The sequence below is a fragment of the Megalobrama amblycephala genome, linkage group LG17 (assembly GCF_018812025.1).
Source record: "Megalobrama amblycephala isolate DHTTF-2021 linkage group LG17, ASM1881202v1, whole genome shotgun sequence".
Classification (NCBI taxonomy): Eukaryota; Metazoa; Chordata; class Actinopteri; order Cypriniformes; family Xenocyprididae; genus Megalobrama; species Megalobrama amblycephala.
Window position 1 is genome coordinate 8540460 of NC_063060.1, and position 26577 is coordinate 8567036.

The 26577-nt window shown below is 37.4% G+C and overlaps 2 protein-coding genes across 2 annotated transcripts; both read left to right on the top strand.

Annotated features, from left to right (window-relative positions):
* The first annotated feature begins 23 nt into the window (after positions 1-23).
* pask (PAS domain containing serine/threonine kinase) lies at positions 24-21701 on the top strand. The gene is made up of 20 exons (XM_048162572.1): positions 24-255; positions 391-563; positions 3192-3409; positions 3523-3690; positions 4949-5083; positions 7497-7631; positions 8039-8219; positions 8576-8739; positions 9716-9827; positions 9920-10021; positions 10266-10440; positions 11008-11957; positions 13727-13902; positions 13980-14135; positions 14371-14496; positions 17930-18064; positions 18209-18408; positions 20366-20499; positions 20610-20753; positions 20868-21701. The coding sequence occupies exons 2-20, from the start codon at positions 401-403 to the stop codon at positions 21065-21067; spliced, it is 3774 nt and encodes a 1257-aa protein (XP_048018529.1). The 5' UTR covers positions 24-255; positions 391-400; the 3' UTR covers positions 21068-21701.
* A 119-nt stretch (positions 21702-21820) lies between these two features.
* Positions 21821-25772, top strand: mterf4 (mitochondrial transcription termination factor 4). The gene is given in 5 exon segments (XM_048162576.1): positions 21821-21941; positions 22631-23012; positions 23949-24133; positions 24349-24505; positions 24508-25772. Coding segments are annotated over 5 exon segments (1005 nt in total). The 5' UTR covers positions 21821-21905; the 3' UTR covers positions 24753-25772.
* The last annotated feature ends 805 nt before the right edge of the window (positions 25773-26577 follow it).

Below are 26577 nucleotides of genomic sequence, written 5' to 3' on the forward strand. Positions count from 1 at the left end.
TCTCCCGTCACCTTATTTCGATTCCATACGCGGCAAACATTGTAGGCCTCGATATACTTCACGCAAACACTTCGAAACTACACTGTTTATGGCCAGTGAGAACTTTATCTTTAAGCAAGTGCTTGTTTTGTTATTTATTATTAGATTTAGTCGTCTAAAAGGAAAGCAGGAACAATCCCTAACTCTTGTCTCCAAGGCAGCAGGCAGTAAACTGAAAGCACAGCAAGTGTGTTGTTAAAACGAGCAGTGCGGTGGGTGAGTCGCGCTTCCTACAATCATGATGTATTAGTTTATTATGCGATATATATGAGCAAAGCTTTCTCACTCGTCTCGAAAACAATAAGGTTGTTGTTTAGAATCGTATTTATGACTGTCCACTTTCATTTGAAGCTCATCGGGGATGTGGCTGATGCACGGCCGGAGGAGCAGCCCTAGGGGCGACAGTGTTTGTGTTGCTGATGGTGATGGCAGTATCAGCAGTTTGATGAAGAGTGACTCGTTCTGCATGAACCAGTCCTTCCCCTCCGCACGAAACTGCACTCTCACCCGCATGGACGCGTCAGGTGGGCCAGGCCGCTTCCACACCTGTGCCACAATGTGTGGACACGAAAAAGATACTGATATTAGAAAATAATAACAATAATCTTTACCAAAATTGCAACAATACAGTATACAGCAGTAGCTGGTGACAATAACATGTTATCACAAAGAAGGTCTTTTAAGAGAAACATTGAAAATATGATATAGCGTGGTAGCTAAAGAGATTCTCTTCTAAAATTGTTTGCCTGATTGGCTTACTTTTGTTCACCCTCGTATTGTTCCAAAACTGTAAGCCTTTTATTCAGTGGAACACAAAAAGATGTTTGTCAGAATGACTCAGTCTCCATTCACTTTCACTGTGTGGGGAAAAAAATGCACTACTGTTCAAAATGTGGGTTGGTAAAAAAATTTTGTTTATGTTTTTTGAAAGAAATCTCTTATGCTCACCTATGCTGCATTTAGTTGGTGAAATATAGAGTAAAAAAACTGTAATATTGAAATGTTATTACATTTTAAAATGGCTATTTTCGATTTTAATATATTTGTAATGTATTCCTGTGATGGCTGAATTTTCAGCAGCCACCATTACTCCATTCTTTAATCATTCTAATATGCTGATTTGCTGCTCAAGCAACATTTTTTATTATCAATTATGAATAGAGAGTAAAAAAAAAAAACTGTGCTCCTATACTACATGTGACAAAAAAATGTGTGATTTTAACAGTATTTTTATTTAATGAAATTAATTTTAATTACATAGCATACTATTACATTTATTTACATACTAATATTATGCTTTGTAAATTATGCAAAATTACAGCATTTAAATGGTTCTCCTTTTCCTATGTTCTCCTTGCTGTTATATAGTGTCTATCTCAGTGAATGGGACACAGATTTTACTAGTAATTTATATAATGAATAATATATGTGTCAAATAATGTTGTTAGTCTTTTCTTCCTGTGGGGGAGACTACAATAATTTACTATGAATTAAATGGAAATCAAATTAAATTTATTGTGTAACCAAAATACCAATAATGCCCAGAAGAAGAAAAAAAAAAATTAGCGTGTGACTTTTAATTATAAACAAGCCCGAAATACACCGGGACTCTTATTTTGAAATGTCTACACAATTGGGGGCTGATCCTTCAGATTCTTACAACCATCTAAAAATTTTATATAAAAGCCATAAAGTAGACCTTGTCATAATTCATCAACTTGAGCTCATTAGCAATCGCTTGGCATAAATCTGCGCTTTTCATTGATTGAGAATCACTTTGAAGCGTTGGGCGAGCCTGTAGAACGCGCAACAGCGCCGCCTTGTGACTTTGCAACATGCAGCGCTCATTGTGAAATATCCACCGCATCTCTGCAGTGCACGTGGGAATGTCAGCGGAAGTAAACCGTTCTGACGCACACATAACGAGCAGGTACAAAACGCGTATGGCGAGGGGAGATTTTCCACTAGTTAATCGATCGCGGATGGATTTCATTATCTTGGGCGGATACAGAAGTATAAAAGGATAAAATAAAAGCATAAATGTGTCTCCAAATATACTTGGGCGGCCGTTAATATACCTGGGTGGCCCGCCCAAGTAAAGTCTATGTGTGGGAAGTACTGAATGTCTTTACTATCACTTTACTATCAAATTAAAGGATTAGTTCACTTTGAAATTAAAATTAGCCCAAGCTTTACTCACCCTCATTATGTTCATCTTTCTGATGAACATAATCGCAGAAATATTAATAAATATCATGATGCATCTGAGCTTTATAATGGCAGTGATAGGGATCAATGAGTATGAGCTGAAGAAAGTGCTTCCATCTACATCCATCCATCATAAACATGTTCTCCACACCGCTCTGGGGGTTAATAAAGTCTTTCTGAAGCAAAGCGTTTGTGTAAAAAAAAAAAAAAATTAATAATAATATTTAGCTTTCACGCAAGCCGCCTTCATATTCAACATATGCAGAAAGTGTGAAACTCTTGCGGTTCACAAAGCTTACGTTACGCCCTATGCCTTCCCTATTCAACTTATGGAAAAGTGTAACTGACGTGACGCCAGTTTACACTTTCTTTGTAACTTCGATACAGAAGGTTGTCTGGCGGAAACTACATATTTTACTTGATAACTTGTTTAAATAGAGAGATTTTTTTACACAAACGCATTGCTTCACTTCAGAAGGCCTTTACTAACCCCCCGGAGCTGTTTGGTGCACACATTTATGATGGATGGATGTGTAAGGAGGCACTTTGTTCAGCTTATACTCTCATACTCATACTCACTGCCATTATAAAGCTCAGATGCGTCAGGATATTTATTAATATTTCTGCGATTATGTTCATCAGAAAGAAGAGTCATATACACCTAGGATGGCTTGAGGGTGAGTAAAGCTTGGGCTAATTTTCATTTCAAAGTGAACTAATCCTTTAATGCGTCCTTGCTGTCTGAATAAAAGTATTTATTTCTTAATAAAAAACCTAACCCCACCCTTTTGAATGATTGTGCATGTAATTAAAATGAATGGTGACTGAAGCTGTCATTCTGCCATAAATCTCCCTTTGTTTTCCACAAAAGAAATTCAAAAGGGTTTGGAAAGGTGAGTAAATAATGGCAGAATGTTCATTTTTACTTGTTTCTTTTCCAAAAGGTGATTCTCATGTTGGTTCATCAGTGGCGACGAGGAATCTTCAGATTTCTGATCTGCATTGCTTCCAACCTGTGCCTCCGTCATCAAATCAAGGGTCTCCTGTGTTAGATAACTCTCTGCTCAGACAGCTCATCTGTATCGCTCCAGAGAAGAGAGGCACAGCTCTCACCATTAACCCTAATAAAGCTGTCCTATCCATTAACTGCACCACATCACAGGTATCAAACGGCTGTGCTCTTCAAAGCCCTTTTTTTCATACAATGACTACATTATGAAGGATTTTAATGATTTATTTATTTTTTTTACTTTTTTTCTTTCTCTTTTTTGCAAGGTTTTGGATGCAAATGAACATGCTTGTAAGCTGTTTGAGTGTGCATACAGTGATTTGGTTGGCCGGAAGCTGACCGCACTACTAAGAGCCAATCATACGTTAGAGGAAGCCCTGAAGGAGGAGACTCTGGATTCTGATGGGAACCTAGTTGCTATTTCTGCAAAAGTGGTATAGAACATTGCATTTATTTAAAGGTGCTCTATGTAAGAATGACAGCTAGTGGTTGAAATGGGTACTGCAGTCCAAATTCAAAATATTGTTTGCCCGCCCCCTCCTCCTCAGACTCGATGCTCTCGCAGGTTGCCAGTTTGAAGACACGCAACAGGAGCGAGCTCAATTGATATTGGAAGGCGAGGAAACTTACACACTGTAAGATAATTAGTTGATTTATTGATTTCTGATGAATTGATATCGCGTTTTAATATGCTCCCGTTCAAAGAGATTTTTAGATGGATGCTGAGGCTTTTTAGGTCGGGTAGAATCTCTGATCCAGTTTGTTCGCTGGCTTCCATGGCTGCAATTCGCTGCATGTGTTTTCCGCCGACTGGCAACCCGGGTGGCGAAATACTATCGGTTAAATTGGCAACGTGCAGTCTTGCACAGACTGAAACAAAAACAAATTCTGACACGGAACGCAAATTTCAAAGTAAAATAACTGGCTGTAGCAATGGTTTTCAGAGAAACGAGTACATGTTTAATAAATATCTGGAAACATATTATGGTATTTTTATGCTTTAGTACAGTCAAAAACTTACATAGAGCACCTTAAAACAACAATTCTCTTAGCTGTCACTAAATTTATACGAGTCATGAATATTTAATTCCTTCCATGCTGTACGTTTTGTCTTCAGCCGCTTTTCCACTGTCGGGCCGAACGGTTATAAGAATGGTAAGGCATGGTTCCAATTACATTTCCACTTGAGCCTGGTATGGCACGGCAGGATTACAAACCATTCTCGGGTTGAAATTCTCAGCACAGTTGTGCTGAACCGTCCTGGTAGAATGCGTGTAGTGACGCAACTCCGGATTGGTCACTTGTCTGTTGCCTGGCTAGTGGCTACCAGTTTCTTTGTAGCTGGCTTAAGTGTGCTATTTGAGCAACATAAACACAAATTAATAATAAAATTGAGAAATATCTGATCATCCTCCATAATGTGGTCGCTATTGTCTGTAAACTCTTGCGTGAGCAAGGCAAAGATTGACACGTTTGTATTACATTACTAAGAGTTCCGTTAACAGCCCCACAGTGGAAAATGAAACCTTATTCTTACCGGCTCCTCCATATCAAATTGGAATCGAGTGGTTAAACAAAGAGAACGTTTTGGCCCAAAGGTGGAAAAGTGGCTTTTGGCTCTGATCTCTGCTTTCCTATACTGGATGTAAGCGTCACTAATTAAAGCACGGCTCTGGCTCATTCTCTCCACAGGTGACTGCAGTGAGTTTGACAGGAGCTGAGTTTCCTGTGTCTGTGTGGCTTCAATTACCAGAGCAGCAGCAGATCTTAGAGCTCCTGCTGGAGCGAGTGGAGAGAATCACAGCACACGTGACTTTCACTCAAAATGTGAGACTCGTTCCCTTGTGCACTGAAAGGTTTATGTATTAAGTTAACCCTCCTGTTATGTGTAAATTTCAGCAAACATCACTGATTGGGTAAAAATGTGTATAGGCATGTTAAACTCTGTAACACAAGATTTGCATGTTTATGAATTCTTCTAATTAATACAATTAGCATACTTTTCAGAGATGTCAAAGTTGCTTTGGTGACAATTTGACCCCAGACATCAGGAGGGTTAAGCATTTGTAAGCATAATGTTGATTATTAGTATTATTTTAAAGGGATAGTTCACCCAAAAATGAAAATTTGATGTTTATCTGCTTACCCCCAGGGCATCCAAGATGTAGGTGACTTTTTTTCTTCAGTCGAACGCAAATTATGATTTTTAACTGCAACCGCTGCCGTCTGTCAGTCAAATAATAGGAGTGATTGGGAACTTGAACAATAAGAGTCGAAAAAACTTCCATAGACAAATCCTAATTAAACCCTGCGGCTCGTGACGACACATTGATGTCCTAAGACACGAAACGATCGGTTTGTGCAAGAAACCGAACAGTATTTATATCATTTTTTACCTCTAATACACCACTATGTCCAACTCCGTTCAGCTTCCGGTTAGTGAGGTCTGATCGCGCTCTGACAACGGAAGTGATGTCTCGCGCTCATTGAAGTATATGGGCGAGACATCACTTCCGTCAGCAGAGCGGGTTTTTTGACCTCACTAACAGGATGCTGAACGAAGTTGGACATAGTGGTGTATTAGAGGTAAAAAATGATATAAATACTGTTCGTTTTCTCACACAAACCGATCGTTTCGTGTCTTAGGACATCAATGTGTCGTCACGAGCCGCAGGGTTTAATTTGGATTTGTCTATGCATGTTTTATTTACTGTTACAGTAGAAGTTACCATCCACTGCTATTATTTGACTGACAGACGGCAGCGGTTGCAGTTAAAAATCATAATTTGCGTTCGACTGAAGAAACAAATTCACCTACATCTTGGATGTACTGGGGGTAAGCAGATAAACATCAAATTTTCATTTTTGGGTGAGCTATCCCTTTAATACTAAAAGCTTTAAATGACATTATGCCATCAATATCGACAGAGTTTAACTAAAACATACACTAAAGTTCAAAAGTTTGGGGTCAGTAAGATATTTCCACTGAAAGTGAGCAATGTGACGAGCAAATGGAATCCATTATAATCAGTGATGCTGTCTACACTGGATGCGGCGTGGTGCGATACTACAAATTCCCAAGAGTAAACTGATGCCCCATTCTATTTGACATACTTCAAGTGCTTGTGCTGCTTGTTAACTGGCTATTTTGGGGCATCATTAACTATGCACCGATATATAGGTAGCTGATGATTCAGCTGTGCACATCCAGACGTTCTGCCCTTGTGTAATGCCTCGATCATGGGCTGGCATATGCAAATATTGGGGACGTACATATTAATGATCCCGACTGTTACGTAACAGTCGGTGTTATGTTGAGATTCGCCTGTTCTTCGGAGGTCTTTTAAACAAATGAGATTTATATAAGAAGGAGGAAACAATGGAGTTTGAAACTGTATGTCTTTTCCATGTACTGAACTCTTGTTATTCAACTATGCCAATATAAATTCAATATTTAATTCTAGGGCACCTTTAAAACAGCGTTTTAAAATGAAAACGATCCTCGTCTACACTGGTGTTTCCACAGCGTTTCAGATATGATCTCAGTCTACGCTACACGACCGAAAACGCATGTCACAAAAGTCTCAGTTTTGGTCCACTTACACTGAAACGCAACTCCTGCGTTTTCAAATTAAAATAGGCTCTGCAGCGTCTTCGAAAGTCTCTGTTGAAAATGTCGGAGCAGTGTAAATGACAGGCGTAACCGTAGCAAAAGTTAGGCGTTTTAAAACAAAAATGCACTAGTGTCAATGGGGCCTTAGTTTCCACAAAAATATTAAGCAGCCTGACTGTTTTCAACGTTGATAAGAATTGTTCTTGAGCACAAAATCAGCATGTTAAAATAATTTCAGAAGGATCATGTAAGATATAGCTTTGTCAAAGTCTAAAATTTGTCTTGCATTACAGTAAGTTCATTCACAATTACGAAAACCATACCACATGGACAAGACCTTTACAATCACATTTAAAAAATGTGACCTTTAATGTGACATTAAAGGCTGGAGTAATGATGCTGAAAATTCAGCTTTGCCATCACAGAAATAAATTGCATTTTAAAATTTTGATCAAATAAATGCAACCTTTTGTCATCTTAAGAGACTTCTTTCAAAAATATTTTAAAATTCTTACTGATCCAAAACTTCTGGGTGGGGTAGTGTAGAGTACCGTTAAAGAAAATTGTATTGTAAAGCTGTTACTCAGTGGACCAGAAAAGTTCCAGCTCCTCCTACTGTTTCCTCAGGGCGGAATCCTCAGCTGTGATGCCACTTTTGCCCATCTCTATGGTTACCACGATGCTGAGGAGATGACTGGCATGTCAATCATGTCTCTGATGCCATCTTTGCAGATCCCCTTTAACTGCAGGGCAACTCCCAAGGTCATGATCATGTCTCTTTAAAAAAAAATAAGACGACTGTTTCCCTAGAGTTTTTATTTTTGCAATTTCTTTTGGTCATACTAGTGACAACAAAAATAACTGATTCATCTTTATTATTGGTTCTGTCAAACCAGCATTGTGCAACAGTTATATTTGTATTATTTATGTACTATTATAGTTTAATTATATTTTCAATTAGCTTTTATTTTTTGTGTAATTTTAATTTAATTTTATTTTTTTCAGTTAGTTGCCAAGGCAAATTTGCATTTAGTTTGTTTTGCACCTAATATATTTCCATTTTATTGTAGCTTTCATTCGGCTAACAAATGTTCTTAATAATTTTAGTTTGATTTTAGTTTTAATAACAACAATCCTATTATAGCTTGTTTCTTTGCTTTGTATCTCAGGTGTTGCGTGTGCAAAGATTGTGTGTGAAAGCCAGGTCTGGTTTGGTGGTTCCAGCATGTGTCCGTCTGCAGGCCGCTGTGTCCTGTGGAAGATCACCGCTCCAGATGAATGGATCAGTACATCCAAAACCTTCTGATGGTTCACTCCTTAGCTCTCGACAGCCCAACCGAACTCCTTCAGGTCAGTCCTCACTCGTTTGCTGCAGTGCATGCCGAGTTTTAGAAATGATAGTTTTATTGTGCTGCTTCAACAGACTGAAGTCACAAACACAGGCGATCTTAAGTGTGCAAATTTCTTAACTGTGAATCAGATTTCTCTATATGTGGGGATTTATTTATAACCTAGGGTTGCTAGTTATAGTGCATTTCCAATATTTGATCTGACATAAAGAAAATCTACTGTTGTTTCTTGTTGGTATTTGTCCAGTCTCATTAAGGAATTTGCTGATAAATATAATTAGATCTAATATATTTCAATTACACTTCAAATTGATATTGATTTCAGTAGGATAAATGTTGTGCACTCTTGTCCTGCAGGTGGTAAATCGGTTACGGGTGGTGTGCTGTACTCCGGGTCAGTGTGTGTGTTTGCTCCCAGTAGCTGTCTCCTGACGCTCCTGCCCAACGGTACCATTCACAGTCTCAACAACCCATTCAGCTCTCTGCTGCTCGGATACAATAGCAGTCAGCTGCTTGGAAAGGTACAGATGTTATGAAACATTCCCTTTTATTTACTCTGTGTTGCTGGGATTTAGTTTAAGGTTTGTAGAACCCTTTTAATAAAGATATGGATACGTTTTAGTGGGTTCGATTGGATTAATTTAAGCCGACCAGTAAGGGTTTAATAGATCATAGTTGTTGTGATTTGCGTATTAATTACAAAGCTTAACCATTATAGAGTGAAAGTTTTTCATTATCATTGTCTTTGGAACACAAACTAAGATATTTATGATGAAATCCACTTCAGTGTTTACGTCCGAGCGGTCGCTCAATACTGAGCCCGCGTTCAGACATAAACATTGAAGCTCTGCGACAAAAATAGCATAGCAGTATAACAAGGAACAGACGAATTTGTTAAATAAAGTCATTATTTTTGTTTTGTTTTTGCGCACAAAGTATTCTCGTCGCTTCATAAAATTAAGGTTGAACCACTGTAGTCACGTCGCCGGTTTTAATGACGTCTTTAGTACCTTTCTGGACCTCAAAAAGTGCAATGTTGTTGCTACCTATGTGTGGATCAGATACCTTCAGATTTCATCAAAAATATCTTAATAGTGTTCCAAAGATGAACGAAGGTCTTACGGGTGTGGAACGACATGAGGGTGAGTACTTAATGAAGAAATTTCATTTTGGGGTGAACTAACCATTTAACTTTTAGTTCTTTTTATGTGCTTTGTCATTTTTAAAAAATAGTTTTATTTTCAGCTTTAGTTTACAGTTAGTATTTTTACTCCTTCAACTTAAACTTGCCAAGGCAGCATTTCAAAATTTTCTATTTTTTAAAAAAGAAAAAAAAAAAGACTAATTTAGTCTGAGATTTTATTTTATTTCTGCTTTATTTCAGTTAACACAAAAACTATTAAATAGTTTGTTAATGACAACAACACTGAATCCAACCTGTAAGCGATGTGTCAAAGCTAGTTTACATGCTAACAGCAGGCCTGTGCACCTGTGTAGAATGTCACATACCTGATACCAGCGTTTTATGAGCGAGTTCGTGCTGCGGACCGAAGCGACCACCCTGCATCTCATCCACAAGACACATCCAGCCCCTCTGACAGCCACACAGGTACAGAGACTTGATGCACTGTAAGGATACACACACTTTAGCTTGTGATGCTGTTCTAAAATCCCCTCTCATCCTGTCTGTCTACTTCTCAGACCCCTGTAGATGTTCTGCTAGTGTTAACTGTCACCCTGCTGATGCTCTAACCCTCTCTACTGACATGCTTTCAACTAAGGAAGATCAACAGGAGACGTGTAGTGAGTTCTTACTGCTATTGCTCAACACACACTTGTATTATATTATATTATATTATATTATATTAATTATATTGCTGTCCCTTTAAAAAGGGATTTTTTTTAAAAAAAATCACAGAAAAAACAGAATTTTTAATGGGTTTTTTTCTGTACTAAGTTTTTGCTTTAACTTCAATGTTGAATGAATTATTGCTGTTTTCATTTTGTATTAACCAATGTTTTGTGTCTGGTTGGATGATATGTGCAGATCCAAATACAGTGCTTGCTGGTGACAGTGTGATGGTGCATCTAGCCATGCGTAGGAGAGCGGGTCTTGGGAAAGGAAAGAGAATCTTTACTGGGACCAACGCAAAACTGGAGAAGGAAGGCAGTGTCCCATCAACCATGACCTCACCTGCTGTCACCTCCACACCACTGAATGGGTTAGATACTCCACTAAATCCAACCATTTAGTTTTTGTTGATGTGCACAGTTTAATATCTCAAAGCCTGTCAGAAACATCCAGGTCATATAGTACCTGACAATAAGAAGGAAAAAGTACTTTGCATAAAGGAACTTAAACCTATTATTACTATTATGTTTAACTCTTAAAGCTCATCATATTGTATTATTAAAACAATAAAATATTAATGCTATGGCAGCATTTGTTGTTTGTAATTTTTGCGATTTAATTAAAAAATTAAAAGATTTTTCTTTTATGTAGTGCACCTTTTATTGTCTTAATTATGAAAATGTCACTTTATTTAAAAAAAAAAAAAAAAAAAAAAAAAAAAAAATGGCTTCATTTTCTTTTTAAAAAAATCTATTATTTTGATTTTGTGATGAAATATGACCTGGGTGTGTCTTTGTGGGATTCCCGCTTAACCTCAAAAATATGTATTGTCTTTCTGTTCATGACAAAAATAAGCACTCTATAGATCAGAATAAAAGACAATAGATGATTGGTGCAGATTTCCATGATTTGACATCGTTCTCTCTGTTTATCTCAGGTTGGATGACACTACAGAGCTTTGTGAGCAGATTGTGGATGTGACCACTCAAGTGTCTGAGTCTGACTCTGCCAACTCTACCACCGCTCTGCTACAGACCTTTGCTCTGGTGGAGTCCCTGGAGGTCCACAAGACCTGCCTCTCTGCTCCAGTCTCCGCTCAGTGTGGCCCATCAGAGCAGCACTTTGCTGGGCGAGATGCCTCCAAGGCCCTAAACTCAGACTGTAAAGAAGCTCCAGTAAAGTCCTGTGACTCTGTACCTCATCCTGAACCTCTCATCCAGGCCTGCCGGTGTTCAGAGCAGGCCCGGCTTCAGGACTCAAGCTTTGAGGTGATTTCCCTGGGTAGTGGGTCGTCATCTGGGTTTTGTGAGCGGCTTGTGGGCGGTTCTGGGCCCGAAAAGATAGATGATTCTCAGCAGGGACGTCAGCTAGTGGAATCGGGCAGCACATTTCTGGATTTGAACTCTAACGGAGATGTCATTGTTCATGCCATGTCAGAGATGGACCTGAACGACAGCATTGAGATCCCAAATGCGCCTGCAGATCTCAACCATTCACTTACCTCATGTGACACCGCTGAGCTCCTGCGTACTCCTTCACCCTTTATTGTAGAGTCAGACCCTGAAACAGAAGCTCAGATCTGCCCAGAGCAAGAAGCAACACGAGGAGCTGCCCCATCACCGAAAGAGCAAGAAAGGCTAGCAAGCCCTCAGCAGAAGACTGTAGAGCAACTGCCAAAAAATCATCTAACCAAAGTTCTGGAACAGTGGAATTCCTTTTCGGAACATGCTGTTGGCCATGTTCTGGATCTCCGGGGGGGGAGGGGTGGAATGCTGTTGCCAGGCGACACTCCTGCCACCTCCACTCCTAAGAAAGTCAAGGTGAACTCTTCCATTCCAGAGGGCAGGATTCATGTGACCTGCTACAACAGAGACGGAACACCAATCGGTATGTCAGCTGTGTCCCTCTAGCTCACCTGTTTTAATTATACTAGGGACACACAATGACCAAATTGTGTAGAACTTTATGTAATAGAGACATGTTTTTAAAAAAACTTGCCATTAGTCTGATTAGACCAATATTAGAAGCAGATAATGTCAATTACACTGCATTGAGTGGCCAAAATATATAATGATGACTGTTAAACTGTCCATAGTATCATGCCGTCATACTTTCATGTTTCGTATCACTCTGCGGTCTCTTTTCATACTGTAATTTTGAATATAATTTTGAATTACTGCCATCTTGCAACCTGAAATGCTTGTAGTGTTTTTTTTTTTTCTCTATTAATTTTGTGGTGAGCATAAATCTTTTGAATTTTGATGGCTAGAAAGGCAGAAGCTAAATCAAGAACACACTGACATTTTCAACAAGGACTGAGAAAAACACTTTAAAACCCCTTATCTGTCACCCTCCTTTTTGAGCATAGATGTAAAAAAAATGCACTCTCCAGACTTAAATGGTTGTAATTCATGAATGGTTTTGAATACAGACCTAAGGTTGGATCTCTTTCAAAGAAGACACTGATACGATTATAGCTGAAGTGAAAGCACTTCAAAAAATGAAAGTGTAAAAAAGTTATAGAAGTTTGTTTACTGTAAAACAAATGTACTGAACTAAAACATTTTTTATACAAAATATATATTTTACAAAACAAAAATTGTACTCTAAAATTGCTATGAAATGGAAGCATATCTCTAACCAAGTTACTGCAAAACATATGTACTGTACAAAAACAATTATTTTATACAAAATATATATTTTACAAAACAGAATTTGTACTCTAATGAAATTAAAGCCATATGTCTAACAGAGTTGTGTTTCAAATTTGAAGTTGATATCTCAAAAATTGAAGTTATGAGATTTTGTTTAGGCGTAATACTAAAAGTAGCCACAGGGTGACATTCACATTCCATAGAATTTTTTTAATGCGTTTACCTGTCACAAATAAATCTGTCACAATATCACTTCTATCACAAAACCAAATATGGAACCTTGAGTTTCAGACCTTTCCGAAGATATGAGTTTTGTCAAGATTAGAAAAATGTTGATTATAAATTAGTTCAAATAAATTTTGTATTATGAAACATGACACCGCTCCCACTAGGGGGAGGAGCCCGCTAAAAGGTTTTAAATTATAAGGTTAAGCTTTCAAATTATACCTAATAAATGATGATTACTAAAATATGTGATGGAGAATATTTTGAAAAATGCTCAGAACCAAACAACATTGTACCCCATTGGCTTCCATTCTATGCAAAAATATCATCTTTTATGTTCCACAGAAGTAAGTCGTACAGTTTTGCAACAACATGAGGGTGATTAAATGATGACCTTATGTTCATTTTTTTTGGATGAACTGTCAATTTAAGGTAATCCACAAGTGAGATAATTAAATAATTTAAACACAAATCCACATTTCTTCTCCATTTATTTATTTGGAAAGTAGTCATGTAATAAGCAGGATATTGTTGTCATTATGGCAAAATAAATCCCTTCAGGGTGATTCGAGACCCTTGCCTGGGTTCATTCTGTGTTAATGACTGCGTTATCTCTTACTGTACTTAATTTTTCCATTTCAGGCTGTGTACTCTTTCTGTATGCCATGTCTCAAAAGCACCATCCATTTTTTTCTACTGTACATTTTATGATGTTTCAGTGCATGAATACAACTGATAAAGTAGTCATTTTCACCATCTCTTTCTCATTCTGTGTAGAGGTGCAGTGTGATGTGCGATGGGTGTCCCTGTCCAGCGGCAGCTCTCTGGTCTGTCTATGGCTGAGTGGAAGTCATCTCTTGCTCCACCACCAGGAGGCGCTACAGAGCACAATGTCTCCCACAGTGAGGACAGGAGCCCCAGAACAGGAGGCCTTTGCCTGCAGCCTTGCTGAGGTGATCTGCATGAGTACTTAAGAAATTTTAAAGCCTGTCTTTAAGATAAAGAAACTACTTTTTTTCTTTTCGTTTAGGCAATTCGTTCAGATCCTCTGCGCTCTTCTGTGGACCTGGAGCAGTCCGGAGCGTGTGAGGGTCAGTTTGAGGAAGACTACCGCCCACTGCGCTCTATTGGAAAGGGAGCCTTTGGCTTTGTCTGGCTTGCTTCAAGACGGATAGATGGACAGGAAGTCAGTGACACTCTTTCTGCACTCACTGTTGTTCATACACTCATATTCATCCGGTTGAGAGATAATAACCTGATAATGTTGACGTCAGTTGTTCAAACCTTAGACAGGGTTCTTAAAAGAGGATGTTTACACACTGAGTCAGTGTCATTGCTGTAGCGTCCATCCAGTCTTTTATGGACAATTATATGAGCTGGTGAAGAGATGTTGAGTTTATTATCTCTCACTTCAATTTCAGGTGGTTGTGAAGTTCATTAGGAAAAGTGCGGTGGTGAGTGAATGCTGGGTGGATGATCCTGATCTGGGTCGGGTCACTCAGGAAGTGGCCATACTGGCTCGTTTGCAACATCCCAATATTGTGAAGGTACACTCAGACCTGTTTGACTATATATTAAATATTTAGAATATTCTTTCACCCAAATGAATTCAATAAATTGGCCATTAAAGTGTCATGAAACCCCGTTGTAGCCTGATTTCACACTACAGCTTTGAGAAGGACTCAAAAAATGGATGAGAAAAGCTGTGCAAAAAGGTCGGAGTGTAGAGGGTGGGAAGAGGGGAGAAAACAACCAATAAAACAGACATGAAGCACACTCTTTATTAAAATATGAGCGGAGAAAAAAGTAGGGGAATAAAGAATAATTGGTAACACTTTACAATAAAGTTCATTAGTTAACATTAACTATATTAGTTAACATGAACTAATGATGAACTGCACTTTTACAGCATTTATTCATCTTTTGTTCATGTTAATTTCAACATTTACTAATACATTAAAATCTTGTTAACATTAGTTAATGCACTGTGAACTAACATGAACAAACAATGAACAGCTGTATTTTCATTAACTAACGTTAACGAAGATTAATAAATACAGTAACAAATGTATTGCTCATGGTTAGTTCATGTTAGTTAATACATTACGCTGAGGTTCATTAGTTAAACATTAAAGTGTTACTGAATAATTTTTTGGTCTACGTTATTGGAAAATGCAAAAATTATTTGCGCTACTGTACCGAGGAAACAAACTTACGACATGCCTGTCTGAACACGTGATGCGATCTCATGCGTAATACAGTGCGGTGATTGGATTAAATGAGTCTATTCTCATGAATAATACAGAGAAATTGATGGCGTAAAATCATACTCTCCAGCCACGGCAGCCAATCACCACTCAGAATTAACTCCTATGCCTCACTTTTTGTGACATTGGTTCAAGTTTGCTTTTTAAACCAGAAAAATGAAATGGCTAAATAAATAAAAAAAATCTTTCCCTTAATAATAAACATAATGGGCCTCATTTATCAATGTATCATAGAAACGAGCGCAGAACTGAGCGCAGAAATCATCTTACGACAGGGTTCACATATGATTTATCAAACATTCGTATGCTGGCAATCCTATTATACGAATGATCGTACGTTGATAAATGTGGTGGCTGAAAACAATAGGCATTTAAATATCACGTCCCTAAAAATTCACAGTTTGGAAGTTTCGCCCCAAAGTTTACAACATGGAGAAACGTAACCTGGCCAAGAAGAGGACGTAATCTCATGAAAGACAAATTAATTTTACACCAAAACATCTGTTAACCTAGTAGTTTCAAACAATGACATTAATTTAATATGTATTTTTAATACCGATTTAAATAAAACAAAACATTCATAGGCCTATTGTACAAACCCAATTCCAAAAAAGTTGGGACACTGTACAAATTGTGAATAAAAAAGGAATGCAATAATTTACAAATCTCATAAACTTATATTTTATTCACAATAGAATATAGATAACATATCAAATGTTGAAAGTGAGACATTTTGAAATGTCATGCCAAATATTGGCTCATTTTGGATTTCATTAGAGCTACACATTCCAAAAAAGTTGGGACAGTTAGCAATATGAGGCCGGAAAAGTTAATTGCATATAAGGAACAGCTGGAGGACCAATTTGCAACTTATTAGGTCAATTGGCAACATGATTGGGTATAAAAAGAGCCTCTCAGAGTGGCAGTGGCTCTCAGAAGTCAAGATGGGCAGAGGATCACCAATTCCCCCAATGCTGCGGCGAAAAATAGTGGAGCAATATCAGAAAGGAGTTTCTCAGAGAAAAATTGCATAATATCATCCAAAGATTCAGAGAATCTGGAACAATCTCTGTGCGTAAGGGTCAAGGCCGGAAAACCATACTGGATGCCCGTGATCTTCAGGCCCTTAGACGGCACTGCATCACATACAGGAATGCTACTGTAATGGAAATCACAACATGGGCTCAGGAATACTTCCAGAAAACATTGTCGGTGAACACAATCCACCATGCCATTCGCCGTTGCCGGCTAAAACTCTATAGGTCAAAAAAGATCCAGAAGCGAAGGCGAGCCAAGGCTCATTTAAAATGGACTGTGGCAAAGTGGAAAACTGTTCTGTGGTCAGACGAATCAAAATTTGAAATTCTTTTTGGAAAACTGGGACGCCATGTCATCTGGACTAAAGAGGACAAGGACAACCCAAGTTGTTATCAGTGCTCAGTTCAGAAGCCTGCATCTCTCATGGTATGGGGTTGCATGAGTGCGTTTGGCATGGACAGCTTACACATCTGGAAAGGCACCATCAATGCTGAAAGGTATATCCAAGTTCTAGAACAACATATGCTCCCATCCAAACGTCCTCTCTTTCAGCGAAGACCTTGCATTTTCCAACATGACAATGCCAGACCACATACTGCATCAATTACAACATCATGGCTGCGTAGAAGAAGGATCTGGGTACTGAAATGGCCAGCCTGCAGTCTAGATCTTTCACCCATAGAAAACATTTGGCGCATCATAAAGAGGAAGTTGTGACAAAGACGACCTAAGACAGTTGAGCAACTAGAAGCCTGTATTAGACAAGAATGGGACAACATTCCTATTCCTAAACTTGAGCAACTTGTCTCCTCAGTCCCCAGACGTTTGCTGACTGTTATAAAAAGAAGAGGGGATGCCACACAGTGGTAAACATGGCATTGTCCCAACTTTTTTGAGATGTGTTGATGCCATGAAATTTAAAAACTTATTTTTCCCTTAAAATGATACATTTTCTCAGTTTAAACATTTGATATGTCATCTATGTTGTATTCTGAATAAAATATTGAAATTTGAAGCTTCCACATCTTTGCATTCTGTTTTTATTCACAATTTGTACAGTGTCCCAACTTTTTTGGAATCGGGTTTGTAGTTCCCTCCACAACAAATCCTTTAAGTTTAATGGTATTCAGAACAGAACAAGAATGAAAAAGTTATATATTAAACTATAAAATAAAACACAAATTTAGATAGTCATAGTAAGCACTCATTATAAACAACATAAGTCAAGCCAAAAAATTTTTTTTTAGGCTACAGTGAAACTGATGAGCTCACCTCTCTCATTTGGCAAGAATCCAGATATGTTTCTATATTTGCATCTAACATTTTGGTTGCTAAATTATTACTCATGTAAACAAGGCTTTGTACTTCACTAGTGTCCCAGTATGCATGCAAATCAGCATTCTCCTTCACAAAAATGTGTGTGCTGCCCTACAGTGGACCATTTAAATTTGAGCAGTGTAACTTTTATGTTTGGTTGACTGCGTTTTAGTTTGAGAAATGGCTAAAATGTCAAGTTAGAAACGCTAGAACTGATGTTGTGCACGTGAGGCGCCTGCACAATCACTTGGATTTAATAAAATAAAGCTATATTAGAGTGAATCCCCTGAAAAAATGCTATAGTTATTATAGCATGTTCACTGTGGTTGATGTTTAGTGTCCTAAATTTTTGCTGCAGGTATTGGAGGTGTTTGAGAATGAGGGATTCTTTCAAATGGTCATGGAGAAACATGGGGACGGGCTAGACCTGTTTGAGTTTATCGACATGCAGCCTAGACTGGACGAGCCTCTAGCCAGCTACATCTTCAGACAGGTGAGAAACAGGCTATGAGAAGATGTGTTGGTAGCCAGTAGTCCTCTAATATTCTGATGTGAGCTCTGGAGTAATTTTTTTTGTTTTGTTTTTCATTATTTCTTTCACTTTTTCCCTGATATATCTGTATGTGTCTGTACGCAGTTGGTAGCCGCGGTGAGTTACCTGCGGGGCAAAAGAGTGCTTCACAGGGACATTAAGGATGAAAATATCATCATAAACTCGAATTTTCATATCCGGCTGATCGACTTTGGCTCAGCTGCCCTGCTGGAACCTGGAAAGCTTTTCTATGTCTTCTGTGGCACTCTGGAGTACTGCTCACCAGAGGTGCTTCAGGGAAACCCGTACGTACTGAAACATCACACAGCCCGTCTCAGTTCCACCTGTGTGTCTTAGCTTGATAAGGACAGAATATAGGACAGGATCAGGTGGTTAAGGGTGTGGGAAGGGTAACATTAGGGTTGTGTATTAATGTCTATAAAAAGAGCAACACATTAACTTCACAGCATGACTGAGATTACAACGATATGGAAGCTTGTTTATGCCACGGAATAAAACCTTTTTATAATGAAACATTTTGTACCAAGACATTGCGACATTTGACTTTTTTCTCAGAATTGCAAGATATAAACTCGCAATTGTGAGAAATAGTCAGAATTGTGAGGTATTAACTAGCAATTTTTTTCTTGCAATTGCGAATTATATTTCGCAATTCTGACTTATTTTCTTGCAATTCTGACTTTCTCGCAAATCTGTTTTAAAAAGTCAAATATCTTGCAATCCTGACTTTTTCTTGCAATTGTGAGTTTTTACCTCACAATTCTGAGAACTCTAAGATAAAAACTTGCAGTTGCCAGTCATAAAGTCTAAGTCTGAGGAAAAAGTAAAAATTTTTTTTTTTTGTATATTTGTTCATTTTTATTTTATATCTCACTATTCTGACTTGCAATTGTGAGTTTATATCAAGGAAAAAGTCAGAATTGTGAGATACAAAGTCACAATTATCTTGTTTTTTTTGTTTTTTTTGTTTTATGACAGAAACACGATACCCTTAAAGTAAACATGAACTCAAAATTTATCCCATATATTCATGTCTATAAAAAGAGCAACACATTAACTTCACAGCATGACTGAGATCACCATAATATGGAAGCTTGTTTAGCCACGGAATAAAACATTTTTATAATAAAACATTTTATAGCAAGATAATTGACATTTGACTTTTTTTTTCTTTTTTTTTTTTCTTAGAATTGCAAGATATAACTCTCAGTTGCGAGAAATAAAGTCAGAATTGTGAGATATAAACTAACAATTCTGACTTTTTTCTCGCAATTCTGACTTTCTCGCAATTGCGAGTTTATATCTTGTAATTCTGACCGTTTTAAAAATTGTCAAATATCTTGCAATGCTGACTTTTTCTTGTAATTGCGAGTTTTTACCTCACAATACTGAGAAAAGAATAAAAACTAGCAATTGCCAGTCAAGTTTATATCTCACTATTCTGACTTTATAACTCGCAATTGTGAGTTTATATCACGCAATTGCGAGGAAAAAATGTCAGAATTGAGTCACAATTAACTTTAAAAAAAAATAAAAATATATATATATATATATATATATATATATATATATATATATATATATATATATATATATATATATATATATATATATATATATATATATATATATATATATATATATATATATATATATATTTTTTTTTTTTTTTTTTTTTATTCAGTGCCAGAAACAAGCTTCCATACCACGATGCCCTTAAATTGAACATAAATTCAAAATTGATCCCATATACTTTTAATGCTGTCATTGTGCATGATTCATCAGAGCAGGTCTTCCCTCCGTAAAAATATAGTAACTTTAAATTACTTAATTTGTTTAATTTTCATTCAGGTTTCCTGTTTGGCTATTGAAATTGGTTTGAATATTCTGTTTAACTTGGAAATATGCAACATCTCAAGAAAAAATAAGGTTATGAAATTCAATTTCATGTTGATTTTAAGCCTATGTAGGTGAATGTCACACGAATATTGTGCAATAAGTGCTAACAAATAAAATTGACACCTTAAATTTGGAAGTTAAGATATTTTTATCCTTTATAGCCCGGTGAAACGGCTTCTCGAACAAGAATAAATGCAGACCGGGGGATGTGATTTTGTCTATCGGGAATTGGTTAGATGGTTGTGGTTTGCTAGTGCTGTGGACTCATGTCAGACCGCATGTAAAGGTTAAATATGAGACGGCAAGCTCTATATTTCATTGTGATGTTTTTGATGTATGTAGATACGAGGGTCCAGAGCTGGAGATGTGGTCTCTAGGAGTGCTCTTATACACCTTACTGTTCAGTGAAAACCCATTTTGCAGTGTGGAAGAAACCCTGCAGGCCCGACTCAACCCTCCATGCCAGATATCTACAGGTTTGAAGATCTACTTCATCACAACCATAAAGATCGACTAGAGACATGCGACTAATTTCACAAATTGTGACTTTATTACAGTACAACCTGTTTCTTTGTTCTTGTTTTAGAGTTGTATGTCCTGTTGGCTGGTCTTTTGCACCCAGAGGTTGATCAGAGAACGACTCTAGAGGAGCTCTTGGACTCGCAGTGGATACAGCAACCCATAAATCTAGCAGAGTACTCGTGGGGAGAGGTCTTTCCCTCGAGCAATGGTATTGGTTTAGTTTATTTATGCTTTTGGCTACCAAAAAGATAATATTCAGTTCAGTCAAACACATTTTACTTTAAATGCTTCAGATTTCATAGGATATACGATTTTATCTCAGAATCCACAGAGCACGTGGAGTCCAACTCATCATGTGTGCACCGAGCAGACATCCTCTACTTGGACCCCGAAAACAACCTGAACACGTCTGAAGACACTCCTTTAGAAGATGATGATGATGAAGATGAGGAGGACGAGGAGCAGAGGAGAACAATGGCGGCACTGCAGTCCGAGCTGCTGAAATACCTCACCGATGAATGAGGAACTGTTGTGAAAGAAACGCTAATGCGTTCTGGCCAACTAATTATGACATTACATCTAATGTCACCATGCACACTAATGCACAATCTCTGCAGAACTCTCCGTCCACCTGCTGTCCTTCTTGATGATACCAGTCCGTCCAAAGAGCAAAAGGAAACTGTGCCTGGGAATGGAAGCCATCTGTGTTGCTAAGAAACAGCTTTATCTCGGTGTTTGGTGAAGGATTTGGAGTGTATTCATCAAATGTGTTATGTATTTCACCTTTCACTGAGGTTTAAAACATGGTATTCTGAGATGTAGAAAGTTCTTGCTGTCTGTTGTAATGGTGTTGAGCACAAGGATTGTCCTATTAAAAGATGCACTAGACCTGTATGAGGGTCACCTGAGTTTTGAAACCTGTTATTAGGCCTTCAGAGTTTTAAAATATTTTAGGTTGATTTTAACCTTTTAAATTATGAATATTTTATCTTATCTATGAATATTTTATCTTATGAATAAATTGTTAATGGCATAATTTCAGTTTGCTTTGGCTGTCTGTAACTCTGGTATTAATTAAAATTGCTCTCAGGCTTTGTAAAGCCTCTATAAAATGTTAATGTCACTGGAATTCTTGAATAAAAATGATTGCAGTTCATTTTTGTTTCGTCTTCCGTTCAAACATCCGGAACTTTTGAGCTCGGGCTGTTGTTTCAGCACGGGGGTGTTTTGACGCGGCACAGATATGGGTACACATGTATGCAGAAAACAGGTGAGGACGAAATTATAGAAGAATGTTTACACATTATCATAGAATTAAACGCTAGTTTGAGTGTTCATCAGCTCCTAAGAAAGTATCGCGATGCAGCGAACTGTGACTTTGTATCAAATAGATTCCGTAAGTGATTTGCTGGTGGGAACCAGAGTAACAATCAATTGTGATGAATCAAATAAAAATGGTTTTATAGCCTAATTAATATAACGGTATGTGTGATTGCTAGAAAATCTGGGTACCCTAAAACAACATTAAAACTAGAAATAATTTTGCAAGAAATATCTGCCTCGAAGGTTAGAAGTGCAAGGTCAGTTATTCATACATACATCTAAAACTATTCTCGTTGTTCTGGCTAAAGCTGATTAAAAATAACTTATTGCCCCTAAACAAAGTTATCTCGACATATATACACACACACAAATATAAGGGAGACTCAAATTAAAGAAATGCTAGTTTTTTTCCTAGCAGTGTTTTTGTAAATTAGTTTATAACACCGAGTTATTTATTTTTTCTTTATAGAAAATCTGGAATATTTTAAATAAAAATTTCCATATGTTATTGTACTAGCTATTGGGATAACACGTTTATCATTTTATTACAATATAAGTTAATGTATTTAAATTTACCTTTTATATACATTTGAGGAGAATTGACTTGATGCACTAAAAACGAATAGCTCCAAAAACTAAAGTTAGTTCTGAGAAAAGCTGATATATTGTTCCAAATGTGTTTAGATTTATTGTGTCCAAACACTATTTGGCACCAATGTGTATTGAATTGAGCAGCATTTGCTTCCTCTCTCTGTGTCTCAGATGGTGCAGTGGATGTGGAGATGGCGTGTTTGTCCTGTGGCTGTGAGCAGAGGTCATATGCCATTCTGCACCACACAACAAGAGCCCCATCAAGCAAATCCATCTCACACCAGTCAGGTCACCCACAGACCTGTGACCCAGCTCACCCTGTGCTCTTTGCTCGAGATGGGCTTCTCAGAAACTCAAGCCGAGGAGATGCATGAAGGTGCAATGAAGAGCCGTGGGAAACATGTTCCATCTGTTCTGACAGCACTGTTTATCCTAGGATTAAATCCGTCCAGTATCCTGAAAATAATGCAGAAGTGTCCAGAGGTATACTCACTGAAAGGTGCAGACTTACAGCAACGTGTCAATCATCTGAGGAAGATGGGATTGGTAGAAGGTGATGCGTCTTCTTTGGTAGCAAATTACACTTCTGTTCAAAAGTTTGGGGTCAGTAAGACTTTTTTAGACATTAATGCTTGTATTCAGCATGGATGCATTATATTGATTAAAAACAGTAAAGACATTTATAAAGTTACTTTTTATTTCAAATAAATTCTGTTCTTTTGAACTTTGTGTCATGCTTTCCTCAAATATATGAAGTAGCACAACTGTTTTCAACATTGATGATAAATGTTTCTTTAGCATAAAATCAGCATATTAGAATGATTTCTGAAGGATCATGTGACACTGAAGACTTGAGTAATGATGTTGGAAATTAAACTTTGCCATCACAGGAATAAACAAATTACATTATAAATATAATAAATGGAAAACAGTTACTTTACATAGTAATAATATTTAGCAATAATACCGTTTTATTGTATTTTGATCAAATAAAGGCAGCCTTGGTCAGCATAAGAGACTTCTTTCTAAAATTTTATCAAAATCTTACTAAAACAAATGATTGAAACATTATTTGGAAAATATTTACTTTGTATTAAAGAACTTTTTATAATAAATATTGCTGTTGTTTTGGGCTTTTTTTGCCTTTTTGCCACTGCCAGTATTTTTAATAATTTTCTAGCTTCATCTGTTTTTTATCAACACTTGAAATGTGGGCAAGTTTTAAACATTTCGAACAAAAAGCTGAGAAAATCGCCTGTGTTTTGATCTGGAGATTCTGTACTCTTTTAGAAGATCTGTAATAGCACCCCTAACATATAACACTGAAAACACGGAAAGCCGAAAAATTTGGTCATCGCCGTAAAAGCGTTGTCTCATAGCCTAAATGACGTAAAATTCAATCAATGGTGAGGAAGCGTTGTTTCATAGCCTCCATAGACCCCAGTTTGAAAGCCACTCAAGTTGAAATCTGTCTAAAATCTGTCCACAGGCAGTCTGCAGAGGATGATCAGTCACTACCCCAAGGTCATGGTCCTGCCAATCAAGAGGGTAAACATGGTGTCCCGATTGCTCAGGGAGAAATGCCTCTTCACCGTCCAACAGGTCACAGACATCCTCAGAGAATCACCTGAGGTTTTGGAGGAGGATTTGGCCCAGCTGGAGTATAAATTTCAGGTACGATAGGTGTTACAGCTAAACAATTTTACACCAGTCTTCTTCACTAAAAATTTCCCTTTGATTTTCAGGGTAAACTATCCTTGTAAATGGTTTTCTTATGACGTTTCACTGTTGTGTGAGCCATTGCGGGTCATTGAAGTTGGCATTTAGAGGTCATTGTTTGTTTTACAGTAGTTACAAACGGACTCATAGCTTGTTTTTTCCCCCCGCAGTATGCATATTTCCGTATGGGTGTTCGGCAGGCAGAGATGGTGAAGGCGAAGCTGTTCAGGTTGTCTCTGTCTGAGCTGCGGTGTCGTCACTGTTTTCTGGAGCGGAGGGGACTGTACCAGACGCCCGACAAGAAGGGCCAAACACTCATCGCCAACCCCCGCTCAAAGACGTCCTCTGCGTCTCTGAGGAAACCTACCTGACGCAAGTCGCCATGGCAACTGTAGAGGAGTACCATGTTTTTCACAAACTGATGGCAAGAGAACAGGAGGAAGAAGGAAAGGAGGATGAGTACAGCAGTGACGAGGATGAGGAGTTAGGGGAGGATAAATGTAATGACGATGATGACGGACAGCACAGGAGGAAGCATCTCTGGAACACTGGTTACAAGAAGGACAGGAAATGAGGGGTTTTGTATTAATGATTCAAAATGAATAAAAACTTTTTCATTCAGCAAATTTCCTCAGTGTTTTGTTTATTGGAAAAACATTGCAGCATCAGGTTTGCATATATAATGCAAACTACTAGCATCATTTGTTTAAGGGCTGGTGGTCATGCCAACATTTTTGTATATTGTTTGTTTGTGTAACTCTCCATCTCATTTATTGCTTTATAAGCTTTTAGCTCCGGATATGAGGTGCATAATAGTGTCGAGGGACATTGAAGTAATAACGGTGTTAGTGTTAGTTTATCTGAACGGCCTGTCATGGGGAGGGTCAGCACAATTTACACCAAATGCTAAGTAACCATGGAGAGCTGAAAGAGTGTTAGTGCCGTGCGATCGTTTACGGATCTGTGCGCATCAGTGGAACGCCTGCTCTGATAACGAGGACAGAGTCGGGAGGTATTGATCTGGGGTGACATTAGTCTAATGGAGGTTTGGATGGAAGCAGAATTTACTGCACACGTGTATGTGTGGAACAGGTACGTGAGTCATTTTAACACAATTAATCGATTGTTAGTCAATGCATCCATATTTCATTCTTCTTCTGTGGACTGTTTGTTGGTGAAACAGGGCTGAAACTAACAGAAGTGTTTTGTGGACCAGGAATTGTGTTGGAACTATGTGGCATGTCACACTGATTGGTGTATTATTATAGACAAGAGTTTTTACAACCGTACAAGACACAATATTTGCATGGATTTGTTCTTGACATTGTTTATGAGGCGTTTCATACTGTTATCATTATTAACCCTTTGATTTGTGTCTGAATGTTTTTATGAAAATATGGGCTCGCTCATTTTTTTAATGCAGTATTATCAAGAATATGTTAGAAAAAACAATATAGTTTTTGTTCTAATTATAGGTATAGTGTTTTGGCTATTTTTTTTTTTTTTATTCTCTGTTCATCGTTCAGGCCCATATATTAGACACTGGAATGTGTATTGGGAGAAAAAGTCAATAAATGCGTTATTTGATGATTGATGCTTTGATGGTTTTAATTTATCTTTAATGATTTTATTGACTTCCCAAACTAAAACACTGAGACATTTCTCAAAATACTCTACCGTTTAAAAGTTTGGGATCGGTACCATTTTAATGTTTTTAAAAGAAGTTCCATCTGCTCACCAAGGCTGCATTATTTAATTAAAAATACAGTAAAAACAGTAATATTGTGAATTATAATTAAAATTTAAAATAAATGTTTTCTATTTGAATATATTTTACAAAGTAATTTATTCCTGATGCACAGCTGAATTTTCAGCATCATTACTCCAGTCTTCAGTGTCACATGATCTTTCAGAAATCATTCTAATATGATGATTTGCTGCTCAAGAAACATTTCTTATTATTTTCAATGTTGAAAACAGTTGTGTACTTTTTTTTTTCAGGATTCCTTGATGAATATAAAGTTAAAAAGAACAACATTTATCTGAAATACAAAGCTTTTGTAACATTTTACACTACCGTTCAAAAGTTTGGGGTCAGTAAGAAATTTTATTTTTATTTTATTTTTTTGTAAAGAAATTAATACTTTTATTCAGCAAGGATGCATTAAATCAATTAAAAGTGACAGTAAAGACATTTATAATGTTACAAAAGATTATATTTCAAACAAACACTGTTCTTTTGAACTTTGTTTTCATCAAAGAATCCTGAAAAAAAATATTGCACACAAATATTTTGTACAGTTGTAAACATTAAATGTTTCTTGAGCAGCAAATCAGCATTTTAGAATGATTTCTGAAGGAACGTGACACTGAAGACTGGAGTAATGATGCTGAAAATT